Raw genomic sequence first — 19,150 nt, forward strand, 5'->3', positions numbered from 1 at the left:
TGAGCTATCAAGAGTTAGGGCCTTGCTCAGGGGCAACTTGTGGTAATATTCTGATCATTGATCCAGTATCTTAACTAGTAAACTACAACTGACACTTTTTCTTCTTTACAAGTAAACTTATTTGCTGCTGGTGCTGCACAACAATATGGGATCTGGTGACTCTAAACTGCTCCTAGGTGTGAGTAGAAGGTGAATAAACGCGAATAAATGGATTGGTGCTCTTGTCTGCGTGGCAGTCCTGCTTTGGGCCCAGCATTTTCATGTGGAACCGTCACTGTTCAAATGACGAGCTGTTGATGATTCATTCAACCATTCAGCTAGAGTGGAATCAAATTCGAATCGACTCATTGTTTTTTCTTTTACTGTGACTGGAATAGAAGAATCGACTCTTTTTTGGGGTCGGACTCCAGCGTCAGCAGCTTCTCGGTTACAGATCCTCACCTCGAAATTTTCTAAAATGGGAAACTGTCAGGTAAGATTATTTTTATTTATATGTCGTTGTTATATGTCATTTTAAGTTCTATTGTATTTTTAATGTGTTACTATACACAACACAGAGCAGCTGGGTTAACGTACTAACGTATTAAAGTAATGTTTTGTCTTCGGAGTGTAAAAACAAAGCTAGACGTGTTAAAAAGCTATTAAAACCGCCCATAGTGAAGGAGAATATGGACTGCTAAATTAAAAACTGACACATTTGTGTTGCGTCACCAAATCTGAAACCGCTATATCTCACAGGTCTTAAAGCTTATAACTTAAAAATGCCAGTCTGTGCTTTTTTAAATGGTGTTTTTAGCTGAGCTGTAAGTGTTTGGACAGTATTATAGGCTTATTACACTGTAGAGAAAATAAAAGGAAACGGTCTTTCTAAACATTCCCGTTAGCAGTGTGTTGTGAATCAGGGTTAATGTGGAAGGCCAAATGGTCAATAACTATGCAAAAAGACTGAGAAGAGACCTGCAACAGTGCTCAGTATAGTAGTGCTGAATTGATACTGAATTATTGGTATTGGCAAAGGAAACCACTGATACCCACAATAACCCTGACATTACTTTTGGCACACACACTTCTTTTTTAATTTCTCTATGCTTAATAATCTGTTACAATCCAGGAACAAGGGCATTTCCACTGGTGGGCTCGGGTGGGAGGCATCATCTGCCCATCCAATAAAAACTCCCATCGGGAAAACCGGGACAGTTCCCTGTGAGCCTTTCTGTGTATTTAACTCTTCTGATATTGAAGTGTGCATTAGCCCCCATTTGTGGTGCCATTTGTTGCTTCATAGCACTTCATTGGCTGAATTGTAAAAAGTTGCAAATGTTACATGTAACAGCTAACAAGGTATGACAGGTTAATTATGTATAAAGTTCACCAAACAAAGAATTACACTTTAATGTAGGATATATCTTTGGTCCCTCTGTATTGAGTATTAGTATGGCCCCTTTTGTGGCCCCTGATTTTGTGTACAAGTGCATCTAAGAGTAGCTTGTTAGCTGGCCTATTGTGGTATTTTTCCAGAGGTTTTCATTATTATACAGTATACGTGATGTGTCAATTGGCTTAAATCAGTCCAGCTGGTGTGGCTTAGTGACTACTAAGACTTTTGGCTTTCCATAGTTTGGGAGGGGTACAGATTTGTGCTGAGAAGATCTGTGTGAAAGTGCTCTGTAGGGAGAAAAAGGGGCCTCCACCAGAGACTCTTTGTTTTTATCTTTCCTCTGTATACAGAACGAGCTCTAAAATCCCACAGCCTTCTTTTCAAAGTGCACACCCCCACTCTACATCACTCCAGCCAATTTAAAACAGGAATACAATGCAGGACAAGTTTTAAATGTACAACCCCAAATCAGAAAAAGTTGGGACAGTATGAAAGATGCATATTAAAACATGCAGTGTTTTGTACATTTACATTAACTTATTTTGGCATGGATTACAAGTTGGGTTCATACTGTCCACAATAAAATAAAAGTCAAAGTAAATGTGGCCCAGCTTTTACTGATTGTGGGTTGTTGCTATATCATTTTGTCCTTGCTAGGGGTGTAACAATTTAGACATTTTTAGGTTCTGTATAGGTTTGCCAAATTTATTCCTGAAAACATTTCTGGAAAAGTTGGGACATTTTGTAAAACGCAGTTATCCTGAACCTTTATTTCCTTGATAAAATACAAAGACATGACTCAGGACAGTGGTAACCTAGTGGGTCGGGCCGAACCACAGCTCTGCCATGCAGCCACTGTTGGGCCCTTGAGCAAGGCCGTTAACCCTCTCTGCTCCAGGGAAGAAAGAATTTCGTTCAGGGATGGACTGGCCATCGGGAGGGTCGGGAGTTTTCCCGGTGGGCTGCTCTGTATGTGGGCCGCTGAGGGAGTGAAAATTTTTTTGTTTTAAATATTCCTGAATAATAATTCTAAAGTGTGCATTGGCACAACACAGTATCCTCACTGCATGTCCATTGGCCAATCACAGAAATGTCCCTCCCCCAGGATTAATCGTAATCACAACCACCAGTACAAAAAATACAAAGTGAATGAGTGCGAGATGGAGAAATGGTCAAGAAGGCGTAAAGGAGGTGCAGAAAAAGTCCGTGATAAAAAACAGAAGAAGCTGGATGCAGAAAAGTGCAGGAAACTGGACAACCTGTTTGGCAGTGAGGAACTACAGCATAGCCAAAGAGCAGAAAGATATAGTTAGAGTTCAGAGCCTCTGCTTCGTTAGTAACGACGTTTAAGAAGAGACTGTCTCTTGTCGTTGACATCTCAAATGTCGTTTATGCCCTACTTAGGGTACTTTCTAACAGTACAAAACATTTTTTTTAACAGGCACTAAATGATTAATAAGTAGTTATCTAAGCTACTGTTGGATACCAGGGGCTTTAAACCAGCCGTGTTAAGGACTATTTTTGTGAAAGTTCTATGATGTCATGTCCAACATAGTGCACTACATAGGGCGGTGGATATAATTTGAGATGGTACCATTAGTCTCTGCTCCTCATCTTGTCCTCTATAATACAGAACGGAAAATGCAGTTGTTCAGGACATTTTTAGAGTGATTATGTGCATAGCTCACATGGTTCATTTCCCTTGTCAACATATTAAAGTATTTACACATGCGATTTATTTCTTTGCTCATCGGAGCAATGCACTAATTTGGAACAAACGTGAATCACGTGTGAATAAAAGTGCGAAAAAAAGCATATTTACCAGTGTTTACTTACAAGGTTTAAAGACTGATTTTATTTCTTGCGGTTTAATGAGACAGGATGGGGAAATCCAATAGAACCATTCAAGAAACTGTAAATCTTAAGAAATACTGTAGAATTTGTAATTGTGGGTGATAGATGGATAGAATTATTAATCCCAAAGGAAGGTGTTGGAAATATATATATGTGTACAGTGAGGAAAATAAATATTTGATCCCCTGCTGATTTTGTAAGTTTACCCCCTTACAAAGACTTGAACAGTCTATAATTTTTATGGAAGGTTTATTTTAACAGAGAGAGACAGAATATCAACAAAAAATCCAGAAAAAAACATTAAATAAAAGTTATAAATTAATTTGTATTGAATAAAGGGAAATAAGTATTTGATCCCCTACCAACCAGCAAGAATTCTGACCGCCACAGACCGGTTATGTGCCCATGAGGCACACAAATTAGTCCTGTCCCTGTATAAATGTCTCCTGTCACAGAATCAGTTTCTTCCATTCAAATCTCTCGACCACCATGGGCAAGACCAAAGAGCTATCAAAGGACGTCAGGGACAAGATTGTAGACCTGCACAAGGCTGGAATGGACTACAAGACCATCAGCAAGAAGCTTGGTGAGAAAGAGACCACTGTTGGTGCGATAATTCGAAAATGGAAGAAATACAAGATCACAGTCAATCGCCCTCGCTCTGGAGCTCCATGCAAGATCTCACCTGGTGGGGTAAGAATGATTCTGAGAAAGGTGAGGTCAGCCCAGAATTACACGGGAGGAGCTTGTCAATGATCTCAAGGGAGCTGGGAGCAGAGAAATGCTGGATATGACCCCAAGAACACCATCCCCACTGGGCATTTCTCTGCCTCCAAAAACGGCGAGTGGAGTTGATGCCAAAGAGCTCAATTTTGGTCTCATCTGACCATATCACATCCAAGCTTTCTCGGAATCATTCAGGTGTTCATTGGCAAACTTCAGACGGGCCTGTACATGAGCCTTCTTGAGCAAAGGGACTTTGCGGGCACTGCAGGATCTCAATCCATTACGGCGAAGTGTGTTACTAATGGTTTTCTTGGTGACTGTGCTCCCAGCTCCCTTGAGATCATTGACAAGCTCCTCCTGTGTAATTCTGGACTGACCTCACCTTTCTCAGAATCATTCTTACCCCACCAGGTGAGATCTTGCATGGAGCTCCAGAGCGAGGGTGATTGACTGTGATCTTGTATTTCTTCCATTTTCGAATTATCGCACCAACAGTGGTCTCTTTCTCACCAAGCTTCTTGCTGATGGTCTTGTAGCCCATTCCAGCCTTGTGCAGGTCTACAATCTTGTCCCTGACGTCCTTTGATAGCTCTTTGGTCTTGCCCATAGTGGTCGAGAGATTTGAACGGAAGAAACTGATTCTGTGACAGGAGTTAGGACTAATTTGTGTGCCTCATGGGCACATAACCGGTCTGTGGGGGTCAGAATTCTTGCTGGTTGGTAGGGGATCAAATACTTATTTCCCTTAATTAAATACAAATTAATTTTATAACTTTTATTTAAAGTTTTTTTTCTGTATTCTTTGTTGATATTCTGTCTCTCTCTCTGTTAAAATAAACCTTCCATAAAAATTATAGACTGTTCAAGTCTTTGTAAGGGGGTAAACTTACAAAATCAGCAGGGGATCAAATACTTATTTCCCTCACTGTATATGTTTGTAGTTATTTTTTTATTATTTAAATTTTTATTATAGTGAGTTATTAACTTTAGTGGTAAGATAGATGAAAACTATCAATATCAATCATCTAACATTTGATTAGGGGGTAATATGTGTGGCGCGATGTGCTTGTAGTGGGCTGGTCAAGAAAAAAGTCCAGGGCTGATTTAGTTGTACTGTACACCTGTATATGTATACATGACAAAAAGGCTTCTATTTTATTCAATGTTTTGACTGACTAACTTTATTATATTTTGTAAATGTCATTTTGATACCTGCAACACTCAGAAAAGATGGAGCACAGGCAAATAAAGAGCATATATAATTTTCTGTTATTGAATTGACACTGTTTAAAAAACATTCCACAATAAGCAGGTGAACTGCTGATATTATGGTTACTTAAGCAAGAAAATACCATGCCTCATTTTGCATGCGCTATAACAGTGTGACTTTGTAGACAAAGAGTGTCTGTGCTTGACTGGTCTACGTGTCAGATCTGTCTCAGTTAAAATTATGCTGCATCATGACGAGGACACTCAGACAACAGTGAACACTGTTTAGAATGTAAAATCTTGTATCAACCAAGAATGGGCAAAAAGTCCATTTTTAAAACTGCAACAATTAGTGTCCTCAAATCCCCAAAGATTAAAGCGTGTAACTAATACCAAAGGAACACAGTAGTAGTCCCAACTTTGTGTGTGTGTGTGTGTGTGTGTATGTATATGTTGCTGGCATCAAATTCTACATTTTATTTACAAACCCCATTTCCAGAAAAGTTGGGACTTAAATAAAATAAATAAATAAATACAATGATGACAATGAATATTTTGTCTTTTGATTTTTTCAGCCAACAATTTTTCCATATGATGAGTTTGATGTAGTGGCTGACATCAAGGCCATCCGGAAAGCCTGCAAGGGTCTAGGTGAGACATCAGTTTTTAAACTTTATATTTGTAAAATGCAGCAGATAGTTTATAAGCACACTAAGAATGAAAGCATGGATTTATGAGTGGTGTGTACGGATATTTAATGCCTGAATAAACCCCATTGTAACATTAACCTAATTAATTCATTCATTCATTCTTTCATTCTTGTATTCTTTTTAGTAACTGCTTTATCCTAATCAGGGTTGTGGATTAGGAAGGTGGAAAGATATCCTAGATAGGGGGGGGGAGTATATCCAGGAAATGTGCCAGGAAATTGGACACTCATCACTTGCATAGGACCATTTTGAAGTAGCCCGTCCACCTGCTGGCAATCCACTTCAAAATGATCAGACCTATTAAGCAAACTTTAGGTTTGTTCTAAACAGTACTAAAAATGTGTGGCTTTTTGTCCTGAAATCTGATGCTTTTACTGAAAAGATGGCCAGTTGGTTTGGTCATAACCTAGGCTGTATAATATTTTGGGATTGAAATACACGCACACACACACACACACAACAGCTACAGAGAGATACAAAACCTTGGTTTCAGCTTGCTGTCTAAAAGGTCTAGAGATAAACATGACTTAAGGCAGCTTTCACATAATGAGTGTTTTGTGCTTTATTTACCATAAGGCTGGACACTTTCCGCTGCCTTTAAGCCTTTCACATGTATGTGGCAAAACTGCTTGCAAGCTTGAAAGTAATCCACAGTATTGACAGTGCTGTTGATTTATTTATATGCAGTTTTGTATGAAATGTATTCTAGTTCTGGCAGTGTCATATTTTGGAGACATGAGATGATAAAAAGAGAAGACATCTTCATAAACCTTTGTTAATCTTTGTTAACCCTGATTTAAATCTTATGAAATTGCTATCTAAAGTGTAAACCTGGTCTCGCTGTTTCACAGCTCACTTGTGGACATTCCATATTTTTCTCACAAAGTCTTGCTAGATTTAAGGTGGACTTTGCAGTAAAATAAGCATCAAAGCACAGTGACAAAATAAGTAACACCTCCACATAACTCCATATAAAACATGTGAATGTAGCCTACGGCATTTTATTAGACGTGCTTTACTGGAGCACCTGTTGTGGATTTAGGAAGAATTGTTAAGTTTTATCAGATGGCAACATCATTGTTTTTAGCATTTTACAAAGTTGTGCTTTCTTTGTTTATGTTTCTAGGCACTGATGAGAAAGCTATTATCGAAATCCTGGCTAATCGCTCTGCAGCTCAGCGGTTGGAAATAAAGCAGGCCTACTTTGAAAAGTATGATGATGTAAGTATAGCAGGTTTTATTGCATTACATCATTGTTATGCATATTTATGCATCTTATTTATGCTTTTTATTTGTATACTCATTAATATCATCTTTGCTTCTGCATTGAGTTCGGAATAGGGATGCAAATTGTGCAAACTTTTTAAAAATGATAACCAACCTGTTCAGTTAGTCAGTGGCAAAAAAACAACTGCAGCAACAAGCTCCAGTTCTGGCAGCGTTAGTTCTGGCAGCGTTGTCAATTTGAAATGTGAGAAGATCAAAGGGAAATGGGTTCATGAAACTGTATTGCTTCAATCCAAGCACATTAAATCTTATTAAAGAGCTATGAAACCACGACAAGTGATCCCAGGGTTATGAATGTTTAAATATGTGGGCTGAAATACATGGTTACCTCTGTGGTGGTTTCTTTCTGCAGGAGCTGGTGGAGGTGCTAAAAAGTGAGCTCTCTGGAAACTTTGAGAATGCCATTCTTGCCATGCTAGACCCACCACACATTTTTGCTGTGAAGGAGCTACGGAAAGCCATGAAAGGAGCGGGCACAGACGAGTATGTCCTGGTGGAAATCCTCTGTACTGCCACCAATGCTGTAAGTATTAACATTATAATAATGTTGTATTGTGGCTCCAGGTGTGTTTAGCTGCATGTTACAAGATGAATAAGGACAATTACTTGAAACATATGGATGGAGGTGCTCAGGTGGCACAATGGTAGAATACACTGGCCCACTAGTCCATTCTGAATCTTGGCCTGTCTGGCTTCTACACAGACATGATTGGCTAAGTTTGCAGATCACACTGCTTGTGTAAACATGCCCATTCAACATAGTTTTTTAAACTCCCGAGTAGCTTGTTTGTTTATATACCCCACCTTATTTATTTTATTTTATTTTTTGCATTTTTCCCAATTTTCCTCCCCAGTCTAGTCGTATCCAATTACCCGATTGCATTACACTTCCTCTCTACCAATGCTGATTTCTACTGTCACAGGCCCCCTTTGACACGTTTGCAGAAGCCGACTGCTTCTTTTCACCTGCATGAGACGAGTTCATATGTGGATCAACTTTGTGTACGGAGAGCCACACCTTGATCACATTATTCCTTGACTCTGTGCAGGTGCCATCAGTCAACCAGCAGAGGTCGTAATTGCATCAGTTATGAGGTCCCTCTCCGGCTTCCTGTCCCTGTATGAACAACAAGCCAATTGTTGTTCATGTAGCTGCCCAGCCCAGTCAGATGGCACAACTGAGTTTCGAACCGATGAGTTCGAAATGTCAGCTCTGGTGTGCTAGCGTGTTTTACCGCTGCGCCACCTTTTTAAATGTGAAATTACTCTGCAGTGGGTTATTTTTCAAAAATATTTTTATATATATTTTAATTTGTTGTGTCTTATTTTCTTTGACAGTAAAAATGACTTTTACACTTTTAAGATCTTAAAATGTGTAAATGGAGTTACTTTAGATACTTTAGGTATATCATACACTGAAAATGGTTTTGGGCACATTACTTCTATAAATTTTGCATTTAATGTATGATATGTTTTTTCATGTTTTTTTTCCAGGAAATTGCCACTTACAAAGAAACTTACTTCCAAGGTAAGCATGGTAATTCTTGTTTGGTGTTGATTGTACATATCTTTGTACATTGATTCCTTACTACTGTTTGCTCTGTAATCTAACACGACATGCTTTTATATTTTAGTTATTATTTTATATTTTCTTTCGACTGCAAAAGTATTTAGGGGTCAACACAGTGGATGACGCTGCATATCTGCATATCTGCTTTGGCACAGTTTATATGCCGAATACCTGCTGCCTGATTTCTGACACAAGCCTTCTTATTTTATCCAGGCTTGGGACTGGCACTGAGAGTGCACTTATAGTGGCAGTGCATCTCCTAATTGCTAAGCTTTTGAAGCCAACCCCCTCCCTCAGACATAGCCAATCATGTCTGTGTAGACATCAGACAAGCAGATAGCACTGCTAAGATTAAACCGTGGCTCTAGCATGATTCAGTCACTGCACCACCCTAGCACCTCTTATAGTTTATGATTAAAATATAAACATTAAAAGTACTGCTTCCATTATTCAGACTTTTTACAATAAAAATCTAACTTTTTTTCCATGCTTTTTATGTGTATGCTATAAACTTTCAGCACTGTGCTAAGCTTTTTGTGTTTTAGGTAGATTTGTTAAGAGGCTATTTTTACAAGCTGCACCACGTGTACTGGATGAATACATGTACATGTATATGCCAGCATGAATACTGATACTCTAATATGAGCTCTGTTTGTTTATTAGGATTTTAACGTAATCTTTTACACACTTTGGTTATATTTGTGACAGAACAGGTAGTTACTGGTTACACAAGATTCATCAGTTCACGCTTAATGTCAAACACAGTCACAGGCAATTTTAAATCTCCAATTCATTTAACTTACTTGTCTTTGGATTGTGGGAGGAAACCAGAGCTTCAAGAGGAAACACACAGACACCTGGGGGGGTTCTTTTTCAAACAGAAAGAATGGGCCACTGTGCCGCCCAGTATGAGCTCTAGTTGTCTCTGTATGATGATATTGCTTGGCATATACAAAAGCATGATGCTCAGAGCATTGTCCCTCAGAAAATAAATATGTACATTGTTTTGTCCATTATCTGCTATGTTAGATTTGTTTGCCCTGAAACCGGTGTTTCTAGATTTTTCTTAGTCTGATAATTAATGTCCATCTTTATGAAAACATTTTTAGGCTTTATTGTTGATGATGTCTGAATGTCTGAATTTCAGTCTTTACAAGATTTCTTTTACATATTTTTGACCTGATAGTGATGAGTGCAATTTTAAATGACTTACTGACTATATATACTATATAAAAATACTGTATACTGCAGTCCTGCAAGGTCTAGACAGTACAGATGGTAGCCAGTATCAACCCTAATCCTTGTATTCTGTTCTGTGCAGTGCATGAAAGGGATCTGGAGTCGGATGTTGCCGGAGATACCAGCGGGGATGTCAGGAGGCTGTTAACGCTGCTGCTCGAGGTATTTACACGTCATGATTTCCTAAACATGCTGTTAACAAAGTTAACTACTCTCCCCAGAGTGAAATTGAGCTGTATGTGACTTTTCTGCAGACTGCAAAGCTGTGTTTCAATTTCCTGTTTATTGTCTATGATGTTTACTTTCCTGAATAATACAAAAGGATGGAAGCGGTCATGCAATGAAGTTGTTTATTTTATAGAACACAACAGGAAGTTCCAACCAATCCACACAATCTGAAAAGCGGCAGATAAAAACGATTGAAAAGAAAGAATTAACTGAAATCAACACCTGTGCTGACCACATCATGGATTGATCCACATTCAGTTAATAATTCCTGCATTAGTTTTTACCATTTGTAACATTTGTTTCATTTTATTACTACAACACAAAATCAAAACAACACCAATAATATTAATAATAATGATGTTATGCGCAGCAACAACCCATTACATTTCTGTTAAAATAAAAATGTTTTGCCTTGTGAAAAAAAGAACAATAGACAACCTTATGCTGTGTGTTTTTGTGAACAGTGCTTCAGCTGTGAAGATCTCCTCATTGCAGAGAAAAAAGCTCAGCTTCACACTGAGTTTCCATTCTATAGTTATTCTGTTTTTAATTTTGACACACACCTTTGGATCAATCACCTTTGGCTGTGATAATGCTTGCCATAACACACTTCCTTTGATGTTCTATTAGTTAATTAATGAAATGATCATCAGCAGCCCTAGAGTAGACCAGGGTAAGAAGACCTGCTAGTGGGCAACAGTGGGAACAACAGTGAGATTTGACCTCACTTAGCCTAAGTCCATTATAAAAGCTTTTTACCCCAGTGACTCATGAAACCCAGAGTGAATAGCAGTAAGGGAAGATAAACCTCCCTTTGGGTGGGTCTATCCAGAAGGCACTGGATTTAGTATCTTACATCAGTGCCTAATCAGTGGAGCTGACTGCACTGGCGAATATTCAATCAGTTTTGAGGGTAAGTGCTTCACATCAGTGAACCAATCAGTGGAGTTCACAGATGGCCAAAAAGCTTTTATTATAAACAGGACAAAACAAAAATGAATTGTCTTGTGAATTATGAGCAAGAGAGCACAAACATTTTGGAGAAACAAAAAACCTAAGGCTGTAAATAGTAATCAAAACTCAGATCAAAAGAAAACTGCACAGCAAGGCAGTAAAACAAAACATTTTAAAAGGAGTTCCAAAAAGTCATAACTGAAGACAGAAGAAGACAGAACAAAAAATAACAAACTGAAAATTGTATGCACTTGTATGCTCAAGTGACAATTTCCGAAGGTTCAAATTAGCTCTTCATGTAACCTAAAATTCAAATCAGAAATGATAAGGGGATGGAAGGACAAAATTGTTAACAGACAAAGAGGATTGGAGGAGAGAAGAAAGTACTGGAGAGAAAAGAACAGAAGTCAAATTCAGTCCTTTCAGTGTTCTGTTACTAATAAATGTTTTGGCTGGGATCTAAAACTATTATAAAAATAATATTATATTATTGATAATAAAATGGTAAAAAATAATCCTGACATTGCAAACAAAAACCTTTACAAAAATTAAAATATAAAATTAAAAACAAAGTAAGATTAACAGAAGATTTAATAGTGGTACACTGGTAGTTCTTATGCCATTAATAGCCTTTTTTCTTTAAATATTGTGACACCTTAGATTTTGGGCTAATTTCAGCTTCTGAATAGTCGTTTTTAGTGAAGAAGTGTTTTTTTCTGCTAGCTTTGTGGATTATTGACAATAAAACAACAATGGAAACATTTTAGATATATTTTATTGCTAACTAGTTAATTTTCATATTGTCCCAACTTTTTCTGATTTGGAGTTGAACTGCCACCCTTCACTATGCAACACTTTTTTTTTTAAACAATACAGCATTATTGATGGTTGGATTGTTTGATAGTATAATCTGTTTAAAGTAACATAACAGGGCAGGTTGCAAACATCAGGTGAAGCCCCATACCTGCAAGATTGTAAAGATGAACCCAATATTCAGTATGCTTAATTAAGGTAGAAAAGGGAAATGGCAAAAGTATGGGGTGGCAGTATCAGAAAAATGCACAAACAACATCTGCAGCCTTTAGTATAGAGAGTAAATAGAAAAGGGTTAAAATCAGAATGCTAACCGGTTGTCATAACCGGGCCAGGTCTTCAGTCCACGAGCCAGTGACAACATGAGTTTTTAAGAAAAGAATAGAGAGAGAGGAAAAAATGGGAGTTAACTCTCTAAGCTGTTTTTTCTGGAGTCTTTTGTTAAGAAACTCAGAACATTTAGAAAATAGTACAGATTTTTATTGTGATGCAGCTATAAAGAGAAATGACATCATAACTCAGGTGATAAATATAAGTGACTCAGTGTCTCTATTTGTATTTGCCACCAATAATTATGTGGCTTAGGGCTGCATAGTGTTGGGATAGGTGTTTCAGCCACACCCATCAATTGCATGTTCTGACTTCATTCATTTCTGTAGGGAAATCGAGATGAGAGTTATGAAGTGGACGAAGCACTGGCTGAAGATGATGCCACTGCCCTTCTTGAGGTTGGAATGTTGCCATTGTATTTTTCTTATTTCTAGATCTGAAATGTGACCTTAAATGAAAAAGAAATGCTAGCTGTTGTTCTTATCATCACTCTTAGGCTGGAGAGGGTCACTTTGGCACAGATGAGTCGACATTTAGCTTCATCCTGGCCACCAGGAACTATCTGCAGCTTCAGACTATGTTTAAAGCTTATGAAGCAGTGAGTGGAATTTCTCTCCAGCTCTTACAGCCTGAATATTAATTTATTTCACTTGTGTCTGGTGATAAATCTGTGATATGTTTTATTCCCCAATAATGATAGATTTCAGGAACTGAAATTTTGGACACCATTGAGAGTGAAAGTTCAGGAACTCTGAAGCAGTGTTACGTCGCTCTGGGTTTGTATTAAACATTATTTAGCAGCAATAATAAACGTCATTTACCTACCTGTCTTAGTCAGAATCAGTTCGATAGCACAGCTGAGATTTGAACTCAGCAGTGGTGGGCTAGGGCTTTAAACCACTGCTCCACTTGATTGTCCTTGTATTAAACAATAATGGTTTGATCATCAGTACTAGAAAATAATTACATTATTACCAAGGGTATGGCTTTAGGTAGTTTAAACATTCACCGATTCCAATCAAGGTGCTCAGGTGATGCAGCAGTCTATTACTCTAGCCCACCACTGGGCTAACCCTAACCTAAACCCTAACCCAAGCATCTACACAGACATGATTGGCTATGTCTGGGGGTTGGGGTGATGGCTGAACCACTGTGATGGATTGGTGTCCTGTCTAGGGAATTCCTGCCTTGTGTCTAGTGTTTCCCAGTAGAACTGGACCAGCAGCAACCAGGATGATAAAATTAAATGAAATAATTTTAAAAAATTATTATTACAGACTACAAAGATAGGCAGGTGTAGATATGTGGAAATTAAGAACAAGTATTAGCCAGTGTCATTGAAAAAATAAATGGTCCAAATCAGAAGCTTTCAACCATGGAGATACAATAAAATATGGAGTGGTTAGCATTAGCTTGTGTTTATTTCAATAGGGTTTGCTCAGTGTTGCAGCAACGCACAGGAAATATGATTCACATCCTGGTTCTTGACAATTTTTTCCTGCCCAAATGAACAATGACCCCGAGTCACACATGTCACGTGACACTGTGTTAGAAACTTAACCAGACAACCAGTGACTAAGATCATTTTATAGTCTGACCACACCCACTTCATCTTTTTATTCATTTATTTAATTACATATAAACAGCAGAACCAAATGTTCTCAAAATTTTTCAGTCATTTTGGTAAATGTGTTTATTCCAAACCCCACATGCATTGTAATGAATGACTCATCTCTTTTCTCACAGTAAGATGTGCTAAGAACCCACAGCTGTACTTTGCTCGGAGGCTGAACGCAGCCATGAAGGGCGCAGGCACTGAGGAAGACACTCTAATCCGCATTATTGTTGGTCGCTCTGAGGTAGAATATTCTGATATTTTGATTAATTCTGAAAAAAAGCTTTGCAGCTTTGCGTTTAATAATGATATTAAATCGCAGTTTTACTATAAAGACCAACTAAAGGATCCACTATATACAATATATGGCCAAAAGTATTTTAATACCCGACCATGAGCTTGTTGGACGTACTAGTTCAAAAGCAAATTGTATTAAAATAGAGTGACCTCTATGTGATAGCTATATTTATAGCTGTAACAACAGCCACTGTTTGAGGTATGTCTCAAACATATTTTGAAATTTCTCAAAAGAGCATTTGTATGGCTGGGCATTATTGTTGCTCAGAAAGCCTTAATTGATGTTCCAGTTCATTCCTAAGTTGTTCAGTGGGGCTGAGCAGGCTACTGAAGTTTCTCTAAATCAAGCTTTCCTTCATGTCTTTATTGTTTGTTTGTTTTTTAGGATTTTACCTTCATGTTTTACACTTTGGTTACATTCATGACAGGAACAGTAGTTACTCATTACACAAGATTCATCAGTTCACAAGATTATATCAAACACAGTCATGGACAATTTTGTATCTCCAATTCACCTCACTTGCATGTCTTTGGACTGTGGGAGGAAACCGGAGCACCCGGAGGAAACCCACAGACACAGGGAGAACATGCAAACTCCACACATAAAGGACCCGACCACCCCACCTGGGGATCAAACCCAGGACCTTCTTGCTGTGAGGCGACAGTGCTACCCACTTAGCCACCGTGCCGCCCTGATGTCTTTATAGATCTTTCTTTGTGCAAGGGGGGAGGCAGTCCTGCTGGTACAAGTAAGGGCCTTTCCTAAACTGTTGCTGCAAATTTGGAAGCATATAATTTTTTTATATCATTGATTTATTAGACCATTTTTTTTTGCTGAAACATAAATTCAGAAGTTCAGCTTGTCTTAACAAAGAGATAACACAGAGATAACAAAGGACCATCATCAGTGAAAGGTGCAAAAGCCAACATCTGTCATGGTATCCCCCATCAGTGCATCAGTGCTCATAATATGACCTGCATATGTGTAAAGGTACCATTGATGTGGGCAAGGCACGGTGGCTCAGTGGGTAGCACTGTCGCCTCACAGCAAGAAGGTCCTGGGTTTGATCCCCAGGTGGGGCGGTCCGGGTCATTTTCTGTGTGTCTGCGCGTGTTTCCTCTGGGAGCTCCGGTTTCCTCCCACAGTCCAAAGACATGCAAGTGAGTTGAATTGTAAATACGATATTGTCCATGACTGTGTTTGACATTAAACTTGTGAACTGTTTCTGTCATTAATGTAACCAAAGTGTGTAAAACATGACATTAAAATCCTAATAAATATATAAATAAACCACTGATGTGGAGGTGTATATTGGGATTTTAGAGAGACATATGCAGCAATCAAGTTGATTTCTTTTCCCGGGAAGTCCATGATTATTTCAAAAAGACAATGTCAGGCCTTATTTTGTACATTTTAATACAGTGTGGCATTGTACACACAGGATGCCTCCTGTCTGTCTTTTATTGAAAATGTATTGTTCAACATGAAGAGGAAAATCAGATGATGTCGACCACAGGCTGTTGAGCAGTTGCAGTCTTGTATCAAGCAAGAATGGACAAAATATTTAGCAATAATTAGTGTTCTCTGTTCCAAAATCATTAAAAAGTTCTGTTAATAGGGAGGGTGAGGAAACATGGGGGTAAACCTCACAGACCTGGATTGGGGTACTGTTCACAGTGTGTTACTGCATTGTGCCTAGTAATTCTGAGGAAACCGGACTCACTGCAACCTTGATCAGAATAAAGCGGTGGCAAACATAAAAACTCAAATAAATGAAAAATATTAACACTGCAATGTTGTCCAGCTCCTCACCTCCACCATGTCTAATATTTTCTTACATCTCTTGTGTAATGCTGTATCTTCTGTGTTTAAACAGGTCGATCTGGAGACCATTAAGGACATGTACTTGGAGAAATACGACGTTCCTCTGAAGGAAGCCATCAGCTCTGAGTGCAGCGGAGATTTCAAACGCCTCCTAGTGGCTATCTGCCATTAAATCAGGCAACCATAGGAGCCAAACTCAGTCAGATCAAGTGCATAGAGTAGTGAGATAAAAACTAACACACACACAACTTACCATGGTCCTACTGAACACAAACACAAGCTGTAAAGTATCCAGCTCAACACTATCTGTAGTTCTGATGTGTCATTTACTACAAATTAGTGGAAAGAATCACTACTACACAGTTTTTTTGTGTACAACACAGCGGTCTTGTGCTGCATTTAGCCAGACTCATTCAGTTTTAGCTCTTTATTAAGAAATTGGCATGGCAGGAAAGTTCTGATGTTGAACGTTAACCAGCATGAAGCAGTGAAATGAAATTTAAATTAAATTCTAGTTAACCAAAGTTATGCTACAATTATATTATGCAATGTTAAATATCACAATTCCAGTATTTTAATTCAGCATATTTTGTATTTTTAATGTGTTCTTGGATTGTGAAAGCAAGCTTAACACTGAATGTTTTATTGACTGTTACAGAGTTTATGCTATGCAGTTTTATAACAGTTCTAAGTTGTGGTCAGTTTTGATTGTTTTCTAGTAATGGGTTTTAATGCATGGTTTGTGAAGAAGGAAAATGGTCAGTTCATGTCGCATAGCTTCAGCTTTGCTCATTCATGGTCAGTTATTACTAACACAAATATTTATTACATTTATTACACTTTATATTTAACGCCATGTATTTTGTTTAGATTATACAATTTTTATATAAATTCTATTCAGTCTAAAAGTCTGTAATCAGTCAGAAGTGGACACACACTTGTAATGAACAGAGAAGCAATGTAATAGCAGCATTGGGATTTTAATCATTTCTGCTATGGTTCTTTTTCTGTGTTTCAATGGTTGGAACACAAACTCCTTTGTCCAATGTCCAAAAAAAAGCTCATTTAAATTCATTCATTTGCAATCCTTATGCCACTTGTACCTCCCCCACACTGGCCGAGGTGAGCTAAGACTATCAAGGGCCACCCTGGCACATAGTCACACAGTTGCCAGGTGCATCTTTTCACCCACCAGTGTTGGAGTCTCACAGAGAGCCATACCCATTATAAAGCAACAGGCTATTAACTGTGCGAATACCCCACCACTACATTTTTATATTTACATTTTTTACATTTAGCAGACGCTTTTATCCAAAGTGACAGTATACAGTCCAGTATACTACAGGTTAAGGGCCTTTCTGTACCCATAGAAATGTGTCTAGATTGTCTGCACAAGCATATAAGTAAGAAAGTCTTGAGGGTTCTTGATGGTTCTAGGCAACTTTGTGTACTAGCTGTACAACTAATTGTCTGTAGTAAAAGTACAAAGCACATGCAACAGTGTTGTCACCTTCTTATTAAAGGAAATTAGTTTTAATAGTCATATATCATCTAAGAGCCTGCACAAAAAACAGGTCTTGAAGCTGCTGGAACACAGGTGTCTCTATCCACAGTCAAGTGTGCTGTTACGTTAAAAAAGCTCCGTGAGGGCCGCTCAGGTGGCGCAGCGGTAAAATACACTAGCACACCAAAGCTGGGATTTCGAATACATTGTATTAAATCTCAGCTCTGCCATCCAGCTGGCTATATGAACAACGTTTGGCTGTTGGTTATCCAGGGAAGGGAGCCGCATAGGGACTCTCTCATTACTAATGCAATTACGACCTCTGCTGGCTGGTTGATGGCATCTGCACAGAGTCAAGGAATAATGTTGATCAGGGTGTGGCTCTCCGTGCACAAGGCTGGTCGGCATATTAACTTGCCTCGTGCAGGTGAAAAGATGCAGTCGGCTGCTGTGCACGTGTTGGAGGGGGCGTGTGTCAGTTTGCGCTCCTCAATCAGGGCGGGGGTCAGCTCCAGTACAGAGGAAGCATAATGCAATTGGGTTAAAAAAAAAAGCTCAGTGGCCAGTGGTTTTAAGGGCAGTGGAAGCTCAGCGATTGAGGTACTAGATGAGTAATCAGAAGGTCCCTAGTTCAGGTCTCACCACTGCCAGGTGTCCACTGTTGGGCCCTTGAGCAAGGCCCTTACTGTTCAGTTGCTTGAATTGTATATGGTTACGGTTGCTTAGGATGAAAAATTCTGTAAATGTAAAGAAGCAGTGGTGGCTTAGTGGTTAAGGTACTGGACTCAGATGTCCAGAAGGTTGCTGACCTATTCCCCACCACCACCAAGTTGCCAATGTTGGCTCCTTAGCAAGGCCCTTAACCCTCAATTAATTACAACTGATAATTGTGCTTACAATTGTAAATCACAAGTGGTCCCAGAAATATCTCAGAAAAAAACACAAATGTATCAAAAAGTTCTTTTTAAGTATGTGTGAAGAAATATGTCCAATCAGTATGTCACAAAAATAACTTAATTTAGAATTTAAAATCCCAACACTGTTATGACTTATTACAAGTATATGTAAACTTTTGATATTTACTGTATGTGGTAGCTTTAATATGAAGGGAAAAATAAGCAGCACCTGGTCTGCTGCTCATACCCATGGCAGCTTGGTTTTAACAATGAGATCTGACTCACTTTCCCTGTATGACCACTATTCTTTGTTGTTACTCATCCAAAGAATGACTGTGTGGGACCAGAAAATATTAGGGGTAAGAGGTAAATGGAAAGGGGGGAATTAAAGACCAAAACTGCCTGTTAATTACAATCAAAATAACAATAAAATTGTAACACAAAAGAAGTGTTTGTGTATTATTGTTTTCTTACAGTTTATATATTTTTTTATATCTTTCATTTATTTATTTTCCACTAACCTCATTTTGATCATCATCATCATCTTGATCGGAGTCACAGCAGGTCTGATTGCACCTGGAAATTAGGTCCAAGACAGAACCACACCCTGGACAGTGTACAGTCAGAGGACTGAGGTTTAAGAGTAATTTGTGTTCATTACATCCATTCAAAAGAGCATTTGTGATGTCAGATGCTTCTTTTAGACTAAACTGAC

General features: G+C 38.5%; 1 protein-coding gene across 1 annotated transcript; it reads left to right on the top strand.

Annotated features, from left to right (window-relative positions):
- The first annotated feature begins 392 nt into the window (after positions 1–392).
- Positions 393–18,883, top strand: anxa13 (annexin A13). Its single transcript, XM_062991122.1, has 11 exons — positions 393–472; positions 5,743–5,818; positions 7,004–7,098; positions 7,517–7,687; positions 8,659–8,692; positions 10,056–10,135; positions 12,628–12,696; positions 12,795–12,896; positions 12,999–13,074; positions 14,045–14,157; positions 16,088–18,883. Exons 1-11 carry the CDS (start codon positions 458–460, stop codon positions 16,205–16,207), a joined length of 951 nt encoding a protein of 316 aa, XP_062847192.1. The 5' UTR covers positions 393–457; the 3' UTR covers positions 16,208–18,883.
- Positions 18,884–19,150: the final 267 nt, after the last annotated feature.

Source organism: Trichomycterus rosablanca, chromosome 3, assembly GCF_030014385.1.
Source record: "Trichomycterus rosablanca isolate fTriRos1 chromosome 3, fTriRos1.hap1, whole genome shotgun sequence".
Lineage (NCBI taxonomy): Eukaryota > Metazoa > Chordata > Actinopteri > Siluriformes > Trichomycteridae > Trichomycterus > Trichomycterus rosablanca.